The 20,929-nt window shown below is 40.3% G+C and overlaps 1 protein-coding gene across 1 annotated transcript in view; it reads right to left on the reverse strand.

Moving 5' to 3' along the window:
• The window catches only part of nphp4 (nephronophthisis 4), a 381,887-nt gene that overhangs the window by 235,443 nt on the left and 125,515 nt on the right, over positions 1–20,929 (reverse strand). Inside the window, exon 8 of the mRNA XM_073031685.1 lies at positions 9,737–9,863. Coding sequence (XP_072887786.1) covers positions 9,737–9,863 — 127 coding nt within the window. The remainder of the gene's footprint in view (positions 1–9,736; positions 9,864–20,929) is intronic.

Below are 20,929 nucleotides of genomic sequence, written 5' to 3' on the forward strand. Positions count from 1 at the left end.
CATTGACATCTTCAACATCTCCTTGAGCAGTGCCACCGTTCCAACGTGCTTCAAGGCCACAACCATCATCCCCGTGTTGAAGAACTCTTTAGTGTCCTGCCTAAATGACTACCGTCCCATTGCACTCACATCCATCATCATGAAGTGTTTCGAGAGGCTCATCATGAGGCATATCAAGACCCTGCTGCCCCCCTCACAGGACCCCCTGCAGTTCGCATACCATCTCAACCGTTCAACAGACGGCACCATTGCCATCACCCTCCACCTGGCCCTAACCCATCTGGACAAAAAAGACACATACATTCGAATGCTGTTCATAGACTTCAGATCAGCATTCAACACAATCATCCCTCAGAAACTGACTGGAAAGCTGAGCCTACTGGGCCTGAACACCTTCCTCTGTAACTGGATCCTAGACTTCCTGACTGGGAGACCTCAGTCAGTCTGGATCGGGAGCAGCATCTCCAACACCATCACACTGAGCATGGGGGCTCCCCAGGGTTGCGTGCTCAGTCCACTGCTGTTCACTCTGCTGACCCACGACTGTGCTGCAACACACAGCTCGAACCATATCATCAAGTTCACCGATGACACCACCGTGGTGGGTCTCATCAGCAAGAACGATGAGTCAGCTTACAGAGAGGAGGTGCAGCGGCTAACGGACTGGTGCAGAACCAACAACCTGTCTCTTAATGTGAACAAAACAAAAGAGATGGTTGTTGACTTCAGGAGGGCATGGAGCGACCACTCCCTGCTGAACATCGACAGCTCCTTGGTAGAGATCGTAAACAGCACCAAATTTCTTGATGTTCACCTGGTCCCTCAACACCAGCTCCATAGCAAAGAAAGCCCAGCAGTGTCTCTACTTTTTGAGAAGGCTGAGGGAAGTCCATCTCCCACCCCCCATCCTCATCACATTCTACAGGAGTTGTACTGAGAGCATCCTGAGCAACTGCATCACTGCCTGGTTCAGAAATTGCACCATCTCGGATCGCAAGACCCTGCAGCGGATAGTGAGGTCAGCTGAGAAGATCATCGGGGTCTCGCTTCCCGCCATTATAGACACTTACACTATACGCTGCATCCGCAAAGCAAACAGCATTATGAAGGACCCCATGCACCCCTCATACAAACTCTTCTCCCTCTTGCCGTCTGGGATAAGGCATCAAAGCATTTGGTCTCTCACGACCAGACCATGTAATAGTTTCTTCCCCCAAGCTATCAGACTCCTCAATACCCAGAGCCTGGACTGACACCTTAGTGCCCTATTATCGTGTTTATTATTTATTGTAATGTCTGCACTGTCTTGTGCACTTTATGCAGTCCTAGGTAGGTCTGTAGTCTAGTGTAGTTTTTTTTCTGTGTTGTTTTTTACGTAGTTCAGTCTAGTTTTTGTCCTGTGTCATGTAACACACTATAGTCCTGAAAAAACGTCTCATTTTTACTATGTACTGTACCAGCAGTTATGGTCGAAATGACAATAAAAGCGAATTGACTTGACTTGATAAAAATGATATGAAATTTCTTTATGCACAGGTGAAAATATTTGTAAATCTGACACCCAATCACTGAACATTTAAGATGAAGGTTTAGTAGACCACAGAAATCAGAAAAAATCTAGACCAAGCAAGAAAGAGGACTTGAAGTGCAAGCTCAATCCTGAACTTCTTGAACACTGAAGTAACCTATGGTCTGAACCTGCTTCTGTACAGTATGTTATTTTATTGCCCAGCAATATGATTATTGATACATATGGAATCTGCGTTGCTTCAATCCAGGGTTAAATCAGATTATTTTAATTCCTCAGCATACCAGTTCAAGTGCAGAGGCAGCCAATGCTCCCTCAGCACCAACGCCTCCCCTCCTCCCCCTTCCAATTCAACATGTGGATGATCGTAGCCTACCACTGTCTACATCCCTTCCTTGCCCTGCACCTACCATCCACACCTCCACATACCAAATGCTATCATGCAATCTTCACCTCCCCCAGCCCCCACCTTCCATCAACTCCCCAGTCATCATGGACTCACTTTCACTTCTGAATAGGTGAGAAGGGCTCTGGGGAAACACAGACATGGCAAAGCACTGAGACCAGATGGTGCAAACCCCAGTGTCCTGAGGGAGTGTGCTGAGCAGTTGTGTGGAGTTCTCCAGTGCAATTTCAATCTGAGTCTCAGTCTGGAAAGGGTCCTGAATGTGTGGAAAACAGTATGTGTGGTCTCAGTACCCAAGAAGGGCCAACCAAAAGTCTTGAATGACTAACATCTAGTGGCCTTAGCCTCATATATCATGAAGACCCAAGAGAGGCTGGTCCTGGCTCAATTCCAACCCCTGGTTAGATCAGCCCTTGATTCCCTGCAGTTTGCCTACCAGGATCACATTGGAGCTGATGATGCTGTCATTTACCTACTAAACAGAGTCTACTCCCATTTGAATAAGCAGGGCAGCACTGTAAGGATCATGTTTTCTTGATTTCTCAAGTGCCTTCAATACCATACAGCCCTCATTGCTGGGGGAAAGCTCTGTTCAATGCAGATTGGCACTTCCATTGTATCAAGAATAGTGGACTACCTGACTGGCAGACCACAGTTTGTGCAGTTTCAGAGTTATGTGTCAGACATGGGTATAAAAAGCACTGGAACCCCACAGGGAACTGTATTTGCTCCCTTCCCGTTTACCCTGTATACATTAGGCTTTGGATACAACACTGAGACATATCATCTACAGAAATTCTCCAATAATTCAGCAATAGTTGGGTGCATAAAGGAAAGACAGGAGGATGAATACAGGGCCCTGGTGGACAACTTTGTCAAATGGTGCAAACTAAATCATCTGCAACTGAACATCAGTAAGACAAAGGAGATGGTGATGACTTTAAGACGACTAAGTCTGCACTACTCCTTCTTACTATTGATGGTGAGGACATGGATGTGGTGAGGACCTCCAAGTACCTGGGGGTACACCTGGATGACAGACTTGAGTGGAGCACCAACACAGAGGCTGAGAAGGACATGTACAAGGAGGACCAAATTCGCTTCTAATTCCTGAGGAGACTAAGGTCCTTTGGAATATGCAGGCCTCTCTTTCACATGTTCTACCAGTCTGTTGTCACTAGTACGATCTTCTATGTGGTGATGTGCCTGGGCTATGGCATCAACACAGGTGATGCCAAAAGGCTTGATAAACCGATTAGAAAGGCTGGTTCTGTTATAGGGGTCAAACTGGATACACTGAATGCTGTGGTAGAACAATGGACCCTACAGAAAATTCTGGCAATTCTAAACAATGTTTCTCACCCTTTGCATGCCACCTTGGCTGAACAGAGCAGTACTTTTAGTAATATACTAAAACAACTGTGCTGCTTCAAGGAGCACTATACGAGGTCGTGCTTACCCTCGGCCATTAGGCTCTATAATGAGTCAACCTATAACTAGGGAAGTGATGAACCCTCCTGTTAGACTGTTTGTGATAACTTAATTTTATTATTTCTGCCTCTCTTCTAATATTTATATATATATACACTTGTAATGCTATTGTGACACTGTAATTTCCTTTGGGATCAATAAGGTATCTATCTATCAGCTGTAAAACAAAGGCATCCTGCAGAGAGAAGGTACTTCATAAAACTGCTATCTATTGTGATTGATGCACCTCTCAAAAGTCAGCCATTGGGTGGCACTAACTAATGATGGGAAAGTATGTGGTACTGTGATTTGAAAAGAACAAAAACTGAAAACAAATCTAAATCTATTATTTTGTAACTACAACCTTAGCCCATCATCCATTAATTGTAATCAATGGATTAAATTTATTCCACAAATACAGTCAAACAGAGGTCAACCTCAAAGAAACTCTCTGCATTGTTCTTGGGATGCATTAACTTCTAACTCTCCAAGAAACCAGTAGTCAAATTTATTTCTTTAAATTAAGTTTCTACACAAATTGCAATCATAATAGCTCACACTAACAACTTTTAGTGAAATGGAATGCAGTAGATAAAGATTTTCCATTTGAATGTGTACTATTGCAGAAATAAATCTGACCCCAGACTTCACATCTATTTTCACACCAAGTCTTCCAAACACTCTGTATTGTGTTCAAAAAGATTCTTTAAATGAGGGTTTCTCATCATGAACAGAACTAGTCTATCACTAAGAACACATAAAAATTCAAAGTGAATGAAAAACTTTGTTCATAGCTGTTTCTTTTCATCACAGTTTCTGGTGAAAAAAATGTATACCTAGAAAGTAGAACCATGTGCACCTATTTCTTAATGCAGTAATAACCTGCAAGAACAATTTAGCACATAATATAAATGGCTAGTAACCACTTACATTAGAAACAATAGCAATCATGAAATTAATCCTGGCATTTTTATGTGATGTTCAAAAATGTCCCTGGTGCCATTCCTACAACTTTTGACATCATCAATATAGCCAATGTCTATTTCCATCTTTAATGGCATAATTCTATTTTTGGATGCTACATAAGTGTGAGGTGATATGTTTTCAAAAGTCAAATCAGCATTGGACTTGTACTATTAATGTCAGGATACAGGAGTGCAATGAAACAGAAGGACATAGGAATACAATTTTGTTACAAGTGGCATCACATATAGACAGACCATTGAAAAAGGCATTCAGCATGCTGTCCTCCAGTCAGGGCATTGAACTGGGTGTTAAGACATTATGTTGCAGTTACGTAAGTCAATGATGAGGCCACACTTGGAGTTCTGGTACTGTATATGATTTGGTCACTATGTTATAAGGAAAGATATGGTTAAACTGGAAAGAGTTGTGAAAAGATTTACAAGGATATTGCCAGGACTAGAAGGCCTGAGTTATAGAGAGAAGTTGACCAGGCTAGGTCTTCATTTCTTAAGCTTAGGAGAATGAAAGTTGACGTTATAGAGGTTTACAAAATAAAGAAAGGCACAGGTAAGGTGGCAGGGGAATCCAAAACAAGAGACATATACTTAAGATGAGAGGAGAAAGATTTAGAAGGAACTTGAGGGACAACATTTTCACAGAGGGTGGTGAATATATGGAACGAGTTACCAGTAACAGTAATTGTGACAGGTACTAGAATAGGTAGACGGAGGGGTGGAGCTTAGAGGAATATGGGCTGAACACAAGAAATTGGGACTAGATGAATGGGCAATATGGACAGCATGGACTCGGCAGGCAAAGTTGTATCTTTATTGTTCTATGTTATTCTACTCACTCATTGTGTTGTTCACTCACAGTTCAACTCTGAGTACATTACATTTGCCACTACCCTGGCAAATATTGGATTGGCACTGGAGGAGCTGAGCATTGTGATCAACAGTCATGAGACAGTGTGCCATGATGCCTAATTATCAAGGGGGTCTTCAACGAGGCTAACTTAAAGAAGCCTCTGACAGTCTATCACCAATACGTTTGCCTGGAGAACCAGAGAAATTAACTCACTTGAACACTGTTACACAACAATCCAGAATGCTTACCACACCCACACTTTGGCAAGTATGATCACTTGGATGTACTTCTACTCTGCTGTATAGGCAGGGATTGAGGATCACATTACCAGTGGTGAAGACTGTGAGGATATGGTCAAGGGAGGTGGAGGAGTGTTTACAGGACTGTTTTGAATTAGTGGATTGGTCCATATTCAAGGATTCATCTTCAGGTTTGAATAAATATTCCACAACTGTTACCAACTTCATCAAGACCTGCATAGATGAGTGTGTGCCTTCAACAACATATTGAGTTTCCCAAACCAGGAGATTTAGCCTGCTGAGAGTTAGATCGTGGCATTCAAAACAAGTGATTCAGAACCCTACCTGAAGTCCAGGTATGACCTACTTAAGTCCAAAATCTATCATGAGAGCAAAAAGGCAATTCCACATGAAGCTAAAGACACAATCAGTTGCACAACAGCTGTGAAGGCATTTGTCAGTTATTACTTCCTACAAGGTGAAACCTAACAGCACAAACAGCAGTTAGGTTTCACCCTCTAATAAGTTTAATGCCTTTTATGCATGCTTTGAAAAGGAGAATAACACTATGCTTGTGCAGATCTCCACAGCATCCGCCAAACATGTGATCTCTGTCTTGGAGGCCAATGTCAGAACATCCTTCAAGTGGGACAGGATACTGAAAATATGTGCCAAGCAACTGGCTAGAGTATTCAAGGACATTTTCAAATTTTCACTGGTGCTCAAGAAATGTAGGGTGAGCAGCCTCAATAACTGTCACTCAGTGGTACATCTACTGTGACAAACCACTTTGATTGGTTAGTCAATGCTAGAATTAACTCCTACGTGAGCAAAGACCTGGACCTGATACAATTTTTATCACCACAACATGTCTGCAGCTGATGCAGTTTCACTGGCTCTCCACTCAGCTTTGGAGCAACTAGACAAGAGCAAGTTCAAGTTCAAGTTGCTTTTATTGTCATTTCGACCATAAACTGCTGGTACAGTACACAGTAAAAATGAAACAACGTTCCTCCAGGACCCTGGTGCTACATGAAACAACACAAAACTACACTAGACTATGTGATACAGCACAAGGCTACTCTAGACTATGTAAAACAACATAAAACTGCATTAGACTACAGACCTGCACAGGGCTACATAAAGTGCACAAAACAGTGGAGGGAAGTACAATAATTAATAGACAAGACAATAGAGGACACGTTACAAAACATATGGCAGAATGATGACAGCATTCAACACTATCATCCCCTCAGTACTGAAAACCAAACTTCTAAACGTGGGCTTCTGTACCTCCCTCTGCAACTAGATCCTCAATTTCCTTATCAGGAGAGTATTGTCAGTGTGGATCAATAATAACAGCTTCTCTTCTCTGACGATCAACACGGGCACACCTCTAGGAGCAACACATACAATATGCTAGAGGAACTCAGCAGGTCAGGCAGCATCTCTGAACAATGATGCACGCTTACTCCACAGCTCTACTCTCTCATGCTTCTCAGCACAGCTTAAACACTAGCTATAAATTTGCCACTGTTGTTGGCAGAATCTCAGATGGTGACAAGAAGGCATACAAAAGAGTGAGGAGGCTGGTTGACTGTGTCGCAAATCACACTCAATGTCAACAAGACCAAGAAATTGACTGTGGGCTTCAGGAAGAAGTCAGGAGAACACACTAATCCTCACTGAGGGGTCAGCAGTGGAAAGGGTAAGCAGCTTCAAGTTGCTGGGCATCAACATTTCAGAGGATCTGACTTGGGCCAATACATTAATGCAATTATGAAGAAGACATGTCAGTCTATACTTTATTTGGAATTTTTAAAAATTTGGAATGTCGCCAAATATGCTTGTAAATTTCTACAGACATATTCTGGAGGGTATTCTGACTGGTTTCATCACTGCCTGGTATAGAAGCTCTAATGCACAGGATTACAAGAGACTGCAGGGGCAATAGACTTCACCACAGGCACAACCTTCCCCACCATTGAGAACATCTTCAAGAGGCAGTGCCTCAGGAAGGCTGCATCCATCATTAAGGATCCTCACCATCCAGGAAATGCCCTCTTCTCATTATTACCATCTAGGACATACAGGAGCCTGAAGACCCACATACACCATTTTAGGAACAGCTTCTTCCCCTCCACCATCAGATTTCTGAACAGTCATCAACGCATGAATGCTACCTCACTATTTCTCTTTTACCCACATCTAACAGCAAGTTTCCATGGCCTTGTATCACTGGATATTACATTGTCCGATAAAGTATATTATAAGCATCAATCAAAGAGATTTGCCTTGGCAGTTTTCAAAGTAATCACATAAGTGGCCTCCCGCTGTAAATCAACAATTGCATTCTTAAACACAATATATTTGGTTGATTACATGCAAACTTTTTTTCTGGAAAGTAACCTTTTTAAATTAACTAACAGCTACCCTTATTCCATGGTTCCTAATTACTTCTGCATTCTTATAACCAGCTATCCTGTCCTGAAAATTGGGTGAAACTTATAGGAGAATTTGTGTAAGGTTATATTTCCACCAGACACGTCTTCCATTACTTTAGACGACACTGAATGGCCAAATGTTGTGGGTCGGGGTTCTCAAGCCAGGAAAACAAGTATGTCCATCAAATTAGAGGGTTTTTTTTCTTTTCTCCCAGAGAATCTCAGAAGCATTGTCACAAGCTCCAACAGAGTTATGTGACCCATTGTTAAATCTGACCTGCACAATCTGCAAAGGGTAATGCCCCACTGACTGAACCTGGGCCCTCTATCATTCTCCACTGATATTCTTCCATACCAGCAAGAATGTGTGTTGTTGCTTTCCATGAGGAATAAGCAAAAACAGTCTGCTTGCATGTGCAACACTACATATGTACTTCAGGAACTCACAAGTCCTGTATAAAGTAGGATACTGAATGCCAAGCACTTAATCAATTTTTTAAGGCTAATTTCACATTTTTGTAGGGAAAATGATGGGCATTATAAATCAACTTCTATTTATTTTGTAACTTATAGTGATGTTTACATGTTGCACTGTCTGCTGCTATAAAACAAAAACATTCATGACACATGGTAGTGATAATGATTCTGTTTTTCGGTTTTCTAATTTAAAGAGACACTGCTGACATCATGCTTTGTTAGAACACATTGAAGGCTCCTCAGATGCCATCTGAAATTTTCAGTCTCTGAAACTCAAAATGAGTGTTTATTCCTACATTATGTGTTCATGCATTCATAGACAAGGGACATGAAAGGAAAAAGTTAAATTTGTCGGGAGTCATATTTGATTTCCTCCTTGGTATATGCACTTAAGTATAATATGAAGTGGAGGTTGTAAGTCAAAATGTGGAATGTGGGAATGTTTTGAGAAAGTAACAGGGAACCAGTCCATGGTGAATATTTTAAGGAAGGAGTACCAGTTCACAGCTTTGAGAGTAGATAAAAAATTTTAAAAACATGCTTGTCTAGAAATGCTAAGATGTGCAGCTGCAGGTACCAACTGGGACCTTAGCATGAGTAAGTACTAGGGCAAGGAGTTTTGAATGGTATGAAAGGGTAAATGTCTTTGCACACGTTGGAATCATCTCTTAAGCTGGGTCACGACTGGTGCAAAGAGATATAAGACATAGAGCAAGAGGGAGAGAGAAAAAGCAAAAGAGACTAGAAAAGGCTGTCATACACTTGAGGTTCCCTCCAGCATAGTATAGATTGGCTCAGTGATTGGGTGATAAGTATTATTTTGTTTCCTTCACTACCTCATTAATCATTTTCCCAATCGCTGATATAATAAACTATTGCACTAACTACGCACTACCATGCCACCATAAGTATTGAAATAGTTGTATTCAGGTGCATGATTGTACTCTCTGAACTACAAGACCCTGAATGATTCAACCAAAAGCAAGTGATACCAGACACATGAATGTCAAGCAAAATTGTTTATATAATAACATAATGTGTGCATCATTTGGAGTTACAATTTAAGTAAACTATAACATTTTCTAGATTTCATCATGCATCACCAAACAAATTTCAATTGAGCAAAAGAAGTGCAAACAATTAGTTCAGCAAACAGACATCAAATTAAAACCATAGCAGATTGATAAGCTTTCAAGAAATAGTTAACATTTCAGCTGTAACTCTCCCATAGAAACGGCAGGGAAACCTTAAGACAAATAGCAGTTACATCATAGTTTGAATAAACAGTTGTTGGAATCATAGCTGAAGTCAAAGCAGAAGCTAGGTTCCACTGACTTACCGTTCCTTTTTGTCCTGTGGAGGTACAGAATACATACTCCAAGTGGAAAACTATACCAAAGAATTGGTGCTTAACCATTTCTGCCAGCTGGATACGGCTTCTGAGAATCAGAGATTTCTTCAGCAAACTGCAGTCAGACAAAAGAGAAAAGGGCTATTTTTGTCATGAGATCAATCCACTGAAAACCACTCACCCTTCAATCCACGCCAAGCTATAACCAAGACCTAACCAATAATGGTTCTGCTAACTCCTCTATCCATAACAACTCTTACACATAAATATAGTTGTGAATCTCAGATACCTATCAAATATTTGAAAAGAAGGCAAGTGACTTCACTAAAGCCAACGCCAACTAATTGGTGTAAACAATGCCTATTCCTTGTAGGTGGTTCCAAAATAACAGGCTGATGGCATAATCTGTATTGCATATCTTTTGGATTTTATGCAACAATGGCAGAATTACGATATCCACCAGACAGTGAATACCTGACTACCTATCAACCCTGGATGCTCTCCCTTGGTTTTGTTGCGGACATCTTAAGGTGGGCCACTTCCCTATAGTCTCCAATTGTAAAAGCTATTTAAGAAAGGTATTGAAATGGGTAAACACAAAAGAAAACTATTTTAGAATATTTTATAACATAACTAATATAACACAGTGATGAAGAAGTAATCACATATTACACAGTACAGCTTCAATTTGAAAAAGAAATCTAAAATGTAATTAGTTTCTCTGGATATTTAATCTAATTTAAGCTTAGAGGGATTGTACGTTGTACAAAAAAATCCCAAAATTCCTAGATATAAAATACATAGTTAAATGCTATACAGTCACAGCCAACTAGCTACACAGCATTCTGTGATATTCATGTGCTTTGCAACGTCCAGTCAGCCAGATCAGATCCATGTGCAGCCCAACATGCCAAGCCCACATTAATTTCAGGGAGTAGGTCTAGACTGAAGATTTCTTGGTGCAGTACACACAATATTCAAATATCTAGGGAGAAGACAATAGCAGACTGTCTGGATTCTATTGTTAACACCAAACACTTGTTTTTATGCAGCATCTTTAACAATTCCAAAACATTTTTAGAGACGAAGGGTCTCGGCCCGAAACGTCGACAGTACTTCTCCCTATAGATGCTGCCTGGCCTGCTGTGTTCCACCAGCATTTTGTGTGTGTTGCTGTTTGAATTTCCAGTATCTGCAGATTTCCTCGTGTTTGCACATTTTTGGAGATATTATTTTACACAGCACATACTGGATGTAACAGAACCAGAATCAGGTATATTTTCACTGCATGTTTTTTTTAATCAGGATATTGATCCCCCTGGGAGTCGTGCAACCTGTCCTTTTTGTACAGGTCACTCCTGCCCCTAAAGAGATCGTAATGATCCAGAAATTTGAATCCCTGCCCCCTGCTCCAATCCCTCAGCCACACATTTAATCTCCACCTCACTATCGATTGGCATGTCCCTAGAGCGAGGGGTTTAGACGGGATGGAGCTTGTTAGGTGTGTTCAAGAAGGTTTCTTGACACAATATGTAGATAAGTCTACAAGAGGAAAGGCTGTACTTGATCTGGTATTGGGAAATGAACCTAGTCAGGTGTCAGATCTCTCAGTGGGAGAGCATTATGGAGATAGTGATCACAACTCTACCTCTTTTACAATAGCATTGGATAAGGATAGGAACAGACGAGATAGGAAAGTGTTAAATTGGAGTAAGGGGAAATATGAGGCTATCAAGCAGGAACTTGGAAGCATAAATTGGAAACAGATGTTCTCAAGGAAATGTACGGAAGAAATGTGGAAAATGTTCAGGGGATATTTGTGTGGAGTTCTGCATAGCTATGTTCTAATGAGACAGGCAAAGGATGGTAGGGTACAGGAACCATGGTGTACAAAGGCTGTTGTAAATCTAGTCAAGAAGAAAATAAGAGTTTACGGAAGGTTCAAAAAGCTCGGTAATGATATGAATGCAGAAGATCATAAGGCTAGCAGGAAGGAGTTCAAGAAAGAAATTAGGAGACAAAAGGGGCCATGAGAAGGCCTTGATGGACAGGATTATGGAAAACCCCAAGGCATTCTACAAGTATGTGATGAGCAAGAGGTTAAGACATGAGAGAATAGGACCAATCAAATGTGACAGTGGAAAAGTGTGTATGGAACCAGAGGAGATAGCAGAGGTATTTAATGAGTACTTTGCTTCAGAATTTACTACGGAAAAGGATCTTGGCGATTGTAGGGATGACTTACAGCGGACTGAAAAGCTTGAGAATGTAGCTATTAAGAAACAGGATGTGCAGGAGCTTTTGGAAAGCATCAAGTTGAATTAGTCACCGGGACCGGACGAGCTACTGTGGGAGGCGAGGGAGGAGAATGCTGACCTCTGGCGATAATCTTTACATCATCAATGAGGACGGGAAAGGTTCTGGAGAATTGGAGGGTTGCAGATGTTGTTCCATTATTCAAGAAAGGGAGTAGATAGATAGATAGATAGATAGATACTTTATTCATCCCCATGGGGAAATTCAACTTTTTTTCCAATGTCCCATGCACTTGTTGTAGCAAAACTAATTACATACAATACTTAACTCAGTAAAAAATATGATATGCATCTAAATCACTCTCTCAAAAAGCATTAATAATAGCTTTTAAAAAGTTCTTAAGTCCTGGCGGTTGAATTGTAAAGCCTAATGGCATTGGGGAGTATTGACCTCTTCATCCTGTCTGAGGAGCATTGCATCGATAGTAACCTGTCGCTGAAACTGCTTCTCTGTCTCTGGATGGTGCTATGTAGAGGATGTTCAGAGTTTTCCATAATTGACCGTAGCCTACTAAGCGCCCTTCGCTCAGCTACCGATGTTAAACTCTCCAGTACTTTGCCCACGACAGAGCCCGCCTTCCTTACCAGCTTATTAAGACATGAGGCGTCCCTCTTCTTAATGCTTCCTCCCCAACACGCCACCACAAAGAAGAGGGCGCTCTCCACAACTGACCTATAGAACATCTTCAGCATCTCACTACAGACATTGAATGACTCCAACCTTCTAAGGATAGATAGAATAAGAGATAGATAGATAGAATAAGAGATAGCCCAGGAAATTATAGACCAATGAGTCTTAGTTCCGTGGTTGGTAAGTTGATGGAGATGATCCTGAGGGGCAGCATTTATGAACATTTGGAGAGGCAAATATGATTAGGAATACTCAGCATGGATTTGTGAAAGGTAGGTCATGCCTTACAAGCCTGATTAAATTTTTTGAGGATGTGACTAAATACATTGATGCTGGTAGAGCAGTAGATGTAATGTATATGGATTTCAGCAAGGCATTTGACAAGGTACCCCATGCAAGGCTTATTGAGAAAGTAAGGATGCATGGGATCCAAAGGGGCATTCCTTTGTGGATCCAGAAATGGCTTGCCCAAAGAAAGCAAAAAGTGGTTGTAGATGGGTCATATTCTGCATGGAGGTCAGTCACCAGTGGTGTGCCTTAGGGATCTGTTCTGGGACCCCTACTCTTCATGATTTTTATAAATGACCTGGACGAGGAAGTGAAGGGATGGATTAGTAAATCTGCTGATGACACAAAGGTTAGAGGTGTTGTGGATAGCGTGGAGGGCTGTCAGAAGTTACACCAGGACATTGAAAGGATGCAAAACTGGGCTGAGAAAGGGCAGATGGAGTTCAACCCAGGTAAGTGTGAAGTGGTTCATTTTGGAGGTCAAATATGGTAACAGAATATAGTATTAAGACTCTTGGCAGTGTGGAGGATCAGAAGGATCTTGAAGCCCAAGTCCATAGGACATTCAAAGCTGGTGCACAGGTTGACTCTGTGGTTAAGAAAGCATATGGTATATTGGCCTTCATCAATCATCAAATTGAATTTAGGAGCTAAGAAGTAATGTTGCAACTATATAGGACCCTGGTCTGGTCAGACCCCATTTGGAGTACTGTGCTCAGTTCTGGTTGCCTCACTATAGGAAGGATGTGGAAACCATAGAAAGGGTGCAGAGGAGATTTACAGGGATGTTGCCTGGATTGGGGAGCATGCCTTATGAGAATAGGTTGAGTGACCTCAGCCTTTTTTTCTTGAAGCGACGGACCTTGAAGAGAGGTGACCTGACAGAGGTGTATAAGATGATGAGAGGCATTGATCATGTAGATAGTCAAAGGTTTTTTCAAAGGGCTGAAATGGCTAGCACAAGAAGGCATAGTTTTAAGGTGTTTAGAAGTAGGTACAGAGGAAATATCAGGGGTAAGTTTTTATACGCAGAGAGTGGTGAGTGCGTGGAATGTACTGCCAGCGACTGTGGTGGAGGTGGATACGATAGGGTTTTTTAAGAGTCTCCGGGACAGGTATACAGAGCACAGGAAAATATAGGGCTATGGGAAACACTAGGTAATTTCTCAGGAAAGGATATGTTCGGTACAGATTTGTGAGCCGAAGGGCCTGTACTGTGCTGTGGATTTTCTATGTTTCTAAAAGAGCATGCCCTGGGCACTGGAGGTCCTTAATAATGGACGCTGCCTTTCTGAGACACTGCCTCCTAAAGATGTCCTGGGCATTTTGTAGGCTAGTACCTAAGATGGAGCTGACTAGATTTACAACATTCTGCAGCTTCTTTCGGTCCTGTGCAGTAGCTCCTCCATACCAGACAGTGATGCAGCCTGTCAGAATGCTCTCCATGGTACAACTATAGAAGTTTTTTCGTGTATTTGTTGACATAACAAATCTCTTCAAACTCCTAATAAAATATATTCTCTGTCTTGCTTTCTTTATAACTGCATCGATATGTTGGGACCAGGTTAGATCCTCAGAGATCTTGACATCCAAGAACTTGAAGCTGCTCTCTTTCTCCACTTCTGATCTCTCCATGAGGATTGGTATGTGTTCCTTCATCTACCATTCCTGAAGTCCACAATCAGCATTCGTCTTACTGACGTTGAGTGCAAGGTTGTTGCTGCGGCACCACTCCTATTTAGCATATCCCACTCCTGTACACCCCCTCGTCACCACCTGAGATTCTATCGTCAGCAAATTTATAGATGGTATTTGAACTATGCCTAGCCCCTGAGGTGCGCCAGCGTTGAGCGTCAGCAAGGAGGATATGTTATCGTCAATTAGCACAGATTGTGGTCTTCCGGTTAGGAAGTCAAGGATCCTATTGCAGAGGGAGGTACAGAGGCCCAGGTTCTGCAACTTCTCAATCAGGATTGTGGGAATGATGGTATTAAATGCTGAGCTATAGTCAATGAACAGCATCATGACGTAGGTGTTTGTGTTGTCCAGGTGGTCTAAAGCCATGTGGAGAGCCATTGAGATTGCGTCTGCCGTTGACCTACTGTGGCGATAGGCAAATTGCAATGGCTCCAAGTCCTTGCTGAGGCAGGGGTTCAGTCTGGCCATGACCAACCTCTCAAAGCATTTCATCACTGTCGATGTGAGTGCTACCAGGTGATAGTCATTATGGCAGCCCACGCTATTCTTCTTCAGCACTGGTACAATTGTTGCCTTGACTGGTTTCTTCACCACCTGGTATGGAGACTCCAATGTATAGGTTCAAAAAAGCTGCAAAGGATTGTAGATTCAACCAGCTCCATCATGGGCACCAGTTACCCCACCACCAAGGATATCTTCAAATGACGATTCATCACAAAGGCAATATCCATCACTAAGGACCTTCACCATCCAGGAAATGCTCTCTTCATATTACCATCATCAGGGAGAATTACAGAAGCCTGAAAACCCATACTCAACTTTTTAGGAATCGCTTCTTCCCTCTGCCATCAGATTTCCAAATGGTCCATGAACACTATCTCAATATTTTGCTCTCTTTTTCCACTATTGATTTTTATATTTCTTATTGTAACCTATCGCACTCTTCTATGTATAAACACTAACCTGTTACTGAAAAACAATAAAATTCATGACACACATCTGAGATTATAAACCTAATTCTGATTCAGGCAACAGGCTAATAGTTCAGGCCAATGACCGTTCATCAGAAAGGTAATAAACCTGAAACAGTAACTCCTCTCTGCAAAGAAGCTGCCTAACTTGCTGAATGTTTTAAGATTTGTGTTTTGCTTTTATTTAAAATCTTGAGGACCTACAGTTTATTTTTCACTTTTCAATTAGAAAATACAAGGACAAAGCCCAGAAAAGCTTCACAGCCAGTGTCAGGAGTGCTCTTCTACAGGAAATAGAATCCCTGAAGAATTAACAAATACCAGAAGATATCTTAAATCTTACAAGGTAGTTAAAGCACAAGTACTGTGCTTTTACACACAGATGTCACACACAGTTAATATCATAAATTTAACTGATCCACATCTACACCCTCACTCACAACACTGAACTGAAACTGCAGGCCCTCCATCCACAGAAAGGTAAAGGAAAAGGTAGGATAATAAAAACCGCTCCTACATTCAAATCAAGACAAAGATAAATGGTAATGAGATACTGTGAATTCAGCAGCTCCCCAAGCTAAAAACCCAAGACACCTAAGGGGCAAAGACCATAACCAATCTGTCAGTTACACTCACTCACTATGTTTTATTGTGATGATAATATTGCCTTTGAATTGATGTACAGCAGTTACTCTTTACCAGGTGCTGCTGAGTCCATCAAAAAGGTGATCTGGAAATAACTCACAAGTGAAATAATCTTCTGTTTTCTCTATGTGACTCCCTGCGTCAAAACAGCATCACTCACAGCAGAAGTGATCCAATGTGGGGCCAGAGTGTAATCAAAACACCCGTGCAGACTCAAAGAAATATAAAGCTGTTTCCAATAGTCAGACTGCAGCCCCAAAGGGCTTGTGCTTGGACTTCAAAGCCTATCTAGAAAGCTGTCAAAAAGGGAAATCCATAAGGTGTGTAAATTTGCTGAAAAATAATATGATTTTCCATTAATATAATTAATAAATCATCTGATTTGGCTTGGCTATAAAATAATCTTAAGACATCAGTTCCCCTTTCATTTGGGGCAAACAGCATAATTTTCCATAAGTGAGTCATACTGATGTCATACCTTGCCTAGAAAGGTTGCCATTATTTGTTGCAGCGTTTTAAAATATGTAAAGCAAAACTTCAATTACAGATAAACAATGACTAATGCTTTCTCCTTTAAAATAGTAAATTTTGCAGTGGCCTATTTGATTGTGAAATATTTCTACCATATTTTGCTTCCAATGACTGCAACCACCAAATCCCTACCCACCCTATTGATTACCATTGTGCAAATTCTCATCCCCTGTTTATTACATTCTTACAACAGATATTATGGTAATTTATAAAGAACTAGGCAGCATACTTGTAAAGTAAACTTCTGGTGTCTGAACAGAAGTACAATTCTTCAGTTACTCAGATTCCCTAATAATGGCTACTGTAAATGAATTACCCTTAGATCGGTATACATTAAGGTAAAGATGATGAGCAGGTGAGACAGAATACATTACAGGAAAATAAGTGGAGGAAGGGAATTAATGGGAATTTACTGAATTTAAGGTCATCAGTCTTCACTGCAAAAATAAAATGAATAGTCTTGACTATTTGACATATGACAAGTAAAGAAATAACATGCATTTAAACTGATGTACCAACTGTTAGAAACAACAGTAATTAAATTTCTGCCTCTACCAGCCCTCCAAGTACAAAGTACTTGTCCATAACTAGCTTTTGGATGTAAACAGCTCCTCTCAAGTCTCTAATCCTTCTTACAATGACTTGAATTTTGTGGTCAGGTCATTTATCAAACTACTAAGGAAGACAGATTTTACTTCTTAATTCAGTCTGTATTCACAAAACTTTATGCACTTAAATTAAATTTATGCTTCCAAAAAGACAGAACATCTGCAAGCATGCCTGACAAAACTCACAAAGCTCCTCTGTACCTTCCCCAGTATTAGCAAACATCATTTGTAGCATGGTAGCCAAAACTGTATGTCATAATCTAATTTTTGTCAAAGTCACATCTTTATATGCTTCTAGCATAATAACCTCCCTACGCTTATATTCAGTGACTCAGTTAATTAAAATAACTCTCCTTCATCCCTTTTTAAGCACTTCGTCCCAGGACTGAGGAATCAGGAACCAGAGGGCAAATGTTAAAGATGAGAGGGAAAAGATTTAATAGGAACTTGAGCAGCAATTTATGTTTTACATAGAGGGGAAATATATGTGGAATAATCACCCAGAGGAAGAGACTGAGGCAGGTACAATAACAATTTTTAAAAGACAGTTGCACAGGAACATGAACAGGAAAGGCTTGTAAAGTTATGGACCAAGCACTGGCAAATGAGACTGGCTAGGTCAACATAGATTGGTTAAGCTGAAGAGTCTGTTTCTCTGTTGAATAACTATGTGACACTTTATATACCTGCTCTCTACATATCAAGGATGTCAAGAAATTTTAAAAAAATAGTTTCAGATATCTGGGTGCCCTTACCCATGAATCACTGAAGGTTAAAATTGAATTTCAACAACCAGTTACTGGGTGAATAATATACTGAGCTTCCCTACCAGTGTTTTGAGCATAACAGTTGAGACCTCTTGCTTCAATTATAAAAAGCTGAGGTGAAACGACATCTTGAACATCCCTGCAGCTCCAATCTCTCAACATGCATAAGTATTTGTTGCAAAAAAGCAAATGCACAGTCTGCTCACCAGACCAGTTCATAGGATGGCGGGTTTGTTGTTCCAGATGAATTAAGCACTCTAGGCCTATTGTGTATTATCATGTGTTGTGTGTAAATGTGTACTACTGTGCTTTACACCTTGGTTCAGAGAAACATCTCGTTTCTAAATACATTATATACGTGTAATAATGTATATACTTATTGCCCTGGTTCACATTCTTATTGCTATGTTATAGGTATTTCACTTAGCAGTTCTGTAAGAGCAGTCCGCTGTGCTTTCAACATATTTGGGTTATTGCTGAAGATAAGCATTGATGAGGAATGTGTGTCATCCAATTAGGATGGTGGAAATAGAGGTTTTTGTTGAGGGACACCAAGGTTGGTCCTGAGCTGGTGTTTGTTCAGCAGAAAATTTAAGAGAGAAGATGCTGGACAGAACCAGTCGTAGAATTCGACCAGGTGTGGGACCATGATTTGATGGAGCCAGGTGCTGAGATCCACTGACAATCAGTGAAGTATTGAGCTCCAACGTGCACATTTGACTGTTTGATTAAAATGAGCCCTTTTTTTGTTTTTCTTTACTAACCTTTTAGTTGAGTAAGATTCATAAATATAATCGTATGCAGTGTACTGTCTGTTATTTTGTGGCACTAATTTGTAACAGGGTAGCAAATTGTAGAGCATCCACACAAACCGGGGCTTGAGGTGGGAGAGTGGTCTCAGTCTCACAGGTTTAGCAGGAGCAGAGGGTGTCTTCCCTAGACTTACGAAGCCGAGGAAACCAGCAGGGTTTCACTTGCGGAGGCCCATCCAGGATCAATTTTCATTGGATGCTGTGTGATTGCCCTGGGCATTAATCCAGTGGGTTGTGTGTTTACACCTGTGCTAAACTATTGTCCGGGAAAGTAATTAAGATACATGGTTATTAATGCTGAAGGGGTTGAGTGGTGTTGTGAATCCAAGGGGATACAGGTAACGAAGGCATGTGCATTGAGTGGGGTAAGCATTCATATCCCCGACGAATTGTTAATTCGGACTTTAAGTACCGGAAAAGCATTAGGAACAGTTTTTCCATCCCTCAATTATAGATCATGCTTTTTTGGCTTGGAAAACTAAGGGATTATTAAGATTTTCCGACTTATTTTTGGACAACTGTTTTATGTCCTTTGAGCAACTAGCTAATAAATATAATTTGCCTAGATTTCATTTTTTTAGATACTTACAGGTTAGGCATTTTTTAAGTACGGTACTTCCTTCGTTCCCAAATTCTCTGTCTTCAGATACTTTGGAAAGTTTGTTTGAATTAAACCCTTTTCAAAAAGGGCTTATATCAAAACTTTATAATATAATTATGAAGATACGTTCAGTGCCCTTTGATAAGACCAAAAATGATTGGGAAAGAGAACTTAATCTTATTATTCCTATTGAGAATTGGGATAGAATTCTTAAATTAGTTAATACATCATCTATATGTGCCAAACATTCATTATTACAATTTAAGGTTGTACATAGGGCCCATATGTCCAAGGATAAATTAGCTCATTTTTATTCTCATATAAACCCTATTTGTGACAGATGTCATTTAGAAATCGCTTCTTTAACTCATATGTTTTGGTCATGTCCACTTTTGAGAAAATATTGGAAAGATATTTTTGATATTATTTCGGCGGTATTGAACATTGATTTACAACCCCATCCTATTACCGCAATTTTTGGTTTACCGATGATGGACTTACTTCACTTATCTCCTTCCGCCTGTCGAATGATTGCTTTTCTCACTTTGATGGCTAGAAGATCTATTTTGTTGAATTGGAAGGAAATTAATCCTCCCACGGTATTTCATTGGCTTTCTCAAACTATGTTATGTCTAAATTTAGAAAAAATTAGAAGTGCTGTATTTGATACTTCTATTAAATTTGAAAAGATATGGAGACCATTTATTCAATATTTTCATATGATGTAATGGCCCTGTGCCGGGCTTATTGTTTTTTTTTCAGCTTTAATCGCATGTATGTTGAGAGGATCGGAGTTGACGTCATTGATGTTTATGTATACTCGTGAGATACTATGAACAGCCCTTTTTTTTTCTCTTTTTAAAAGTTTTTTTTTATTTTTTTTTCTTTGTTTTTTTTTCTTTTTCTCGATACTAGATTAGTAGATTAGCTAACTTTCTTAGATAGATTTTTTTTTCTCTTTTTTATACTATATATTATGGAATATCTAAACTTACCTTGTTCATATATATACTATATGGTTTATGTTTTGGGAAACTTACTTATGCTCTATTCATTGTTTATGTATTTCTTTATGTATAATGGGAGTCTATATATTTGTAATCCCTTACCATTATTTGAATTGTATCTCATTCATAATATTCTAAATATTAATAAAAAGATTGAAAGAGAGAGAGAGAGAGGGAACAGTTATGATCATGGAACGGACGTTTAATAAAATGACAAGCAAAGACATTGTTTTAGTTCAGACTAGTGCTGACGTAATATAACCATATAGCAATTACAGCACAGAAACAAGCCATCTCGGCCCTTCTA

This window comes from Hemitrygon akajei, chromosome 29, assembly GCF_048418815.1.
Source record: "Hemitrygon akajei chromosome 29, sHemAka1.3, whole genome shotgun sequence".
Taxonomy (NCBI): domain Eukaryota; kingdom Metazoa; phylum Chordata; class Chondrichthyes; order Myliobatiformes; family Dasyatidae; genus Hemitrygon; species Hemitrygon akajei.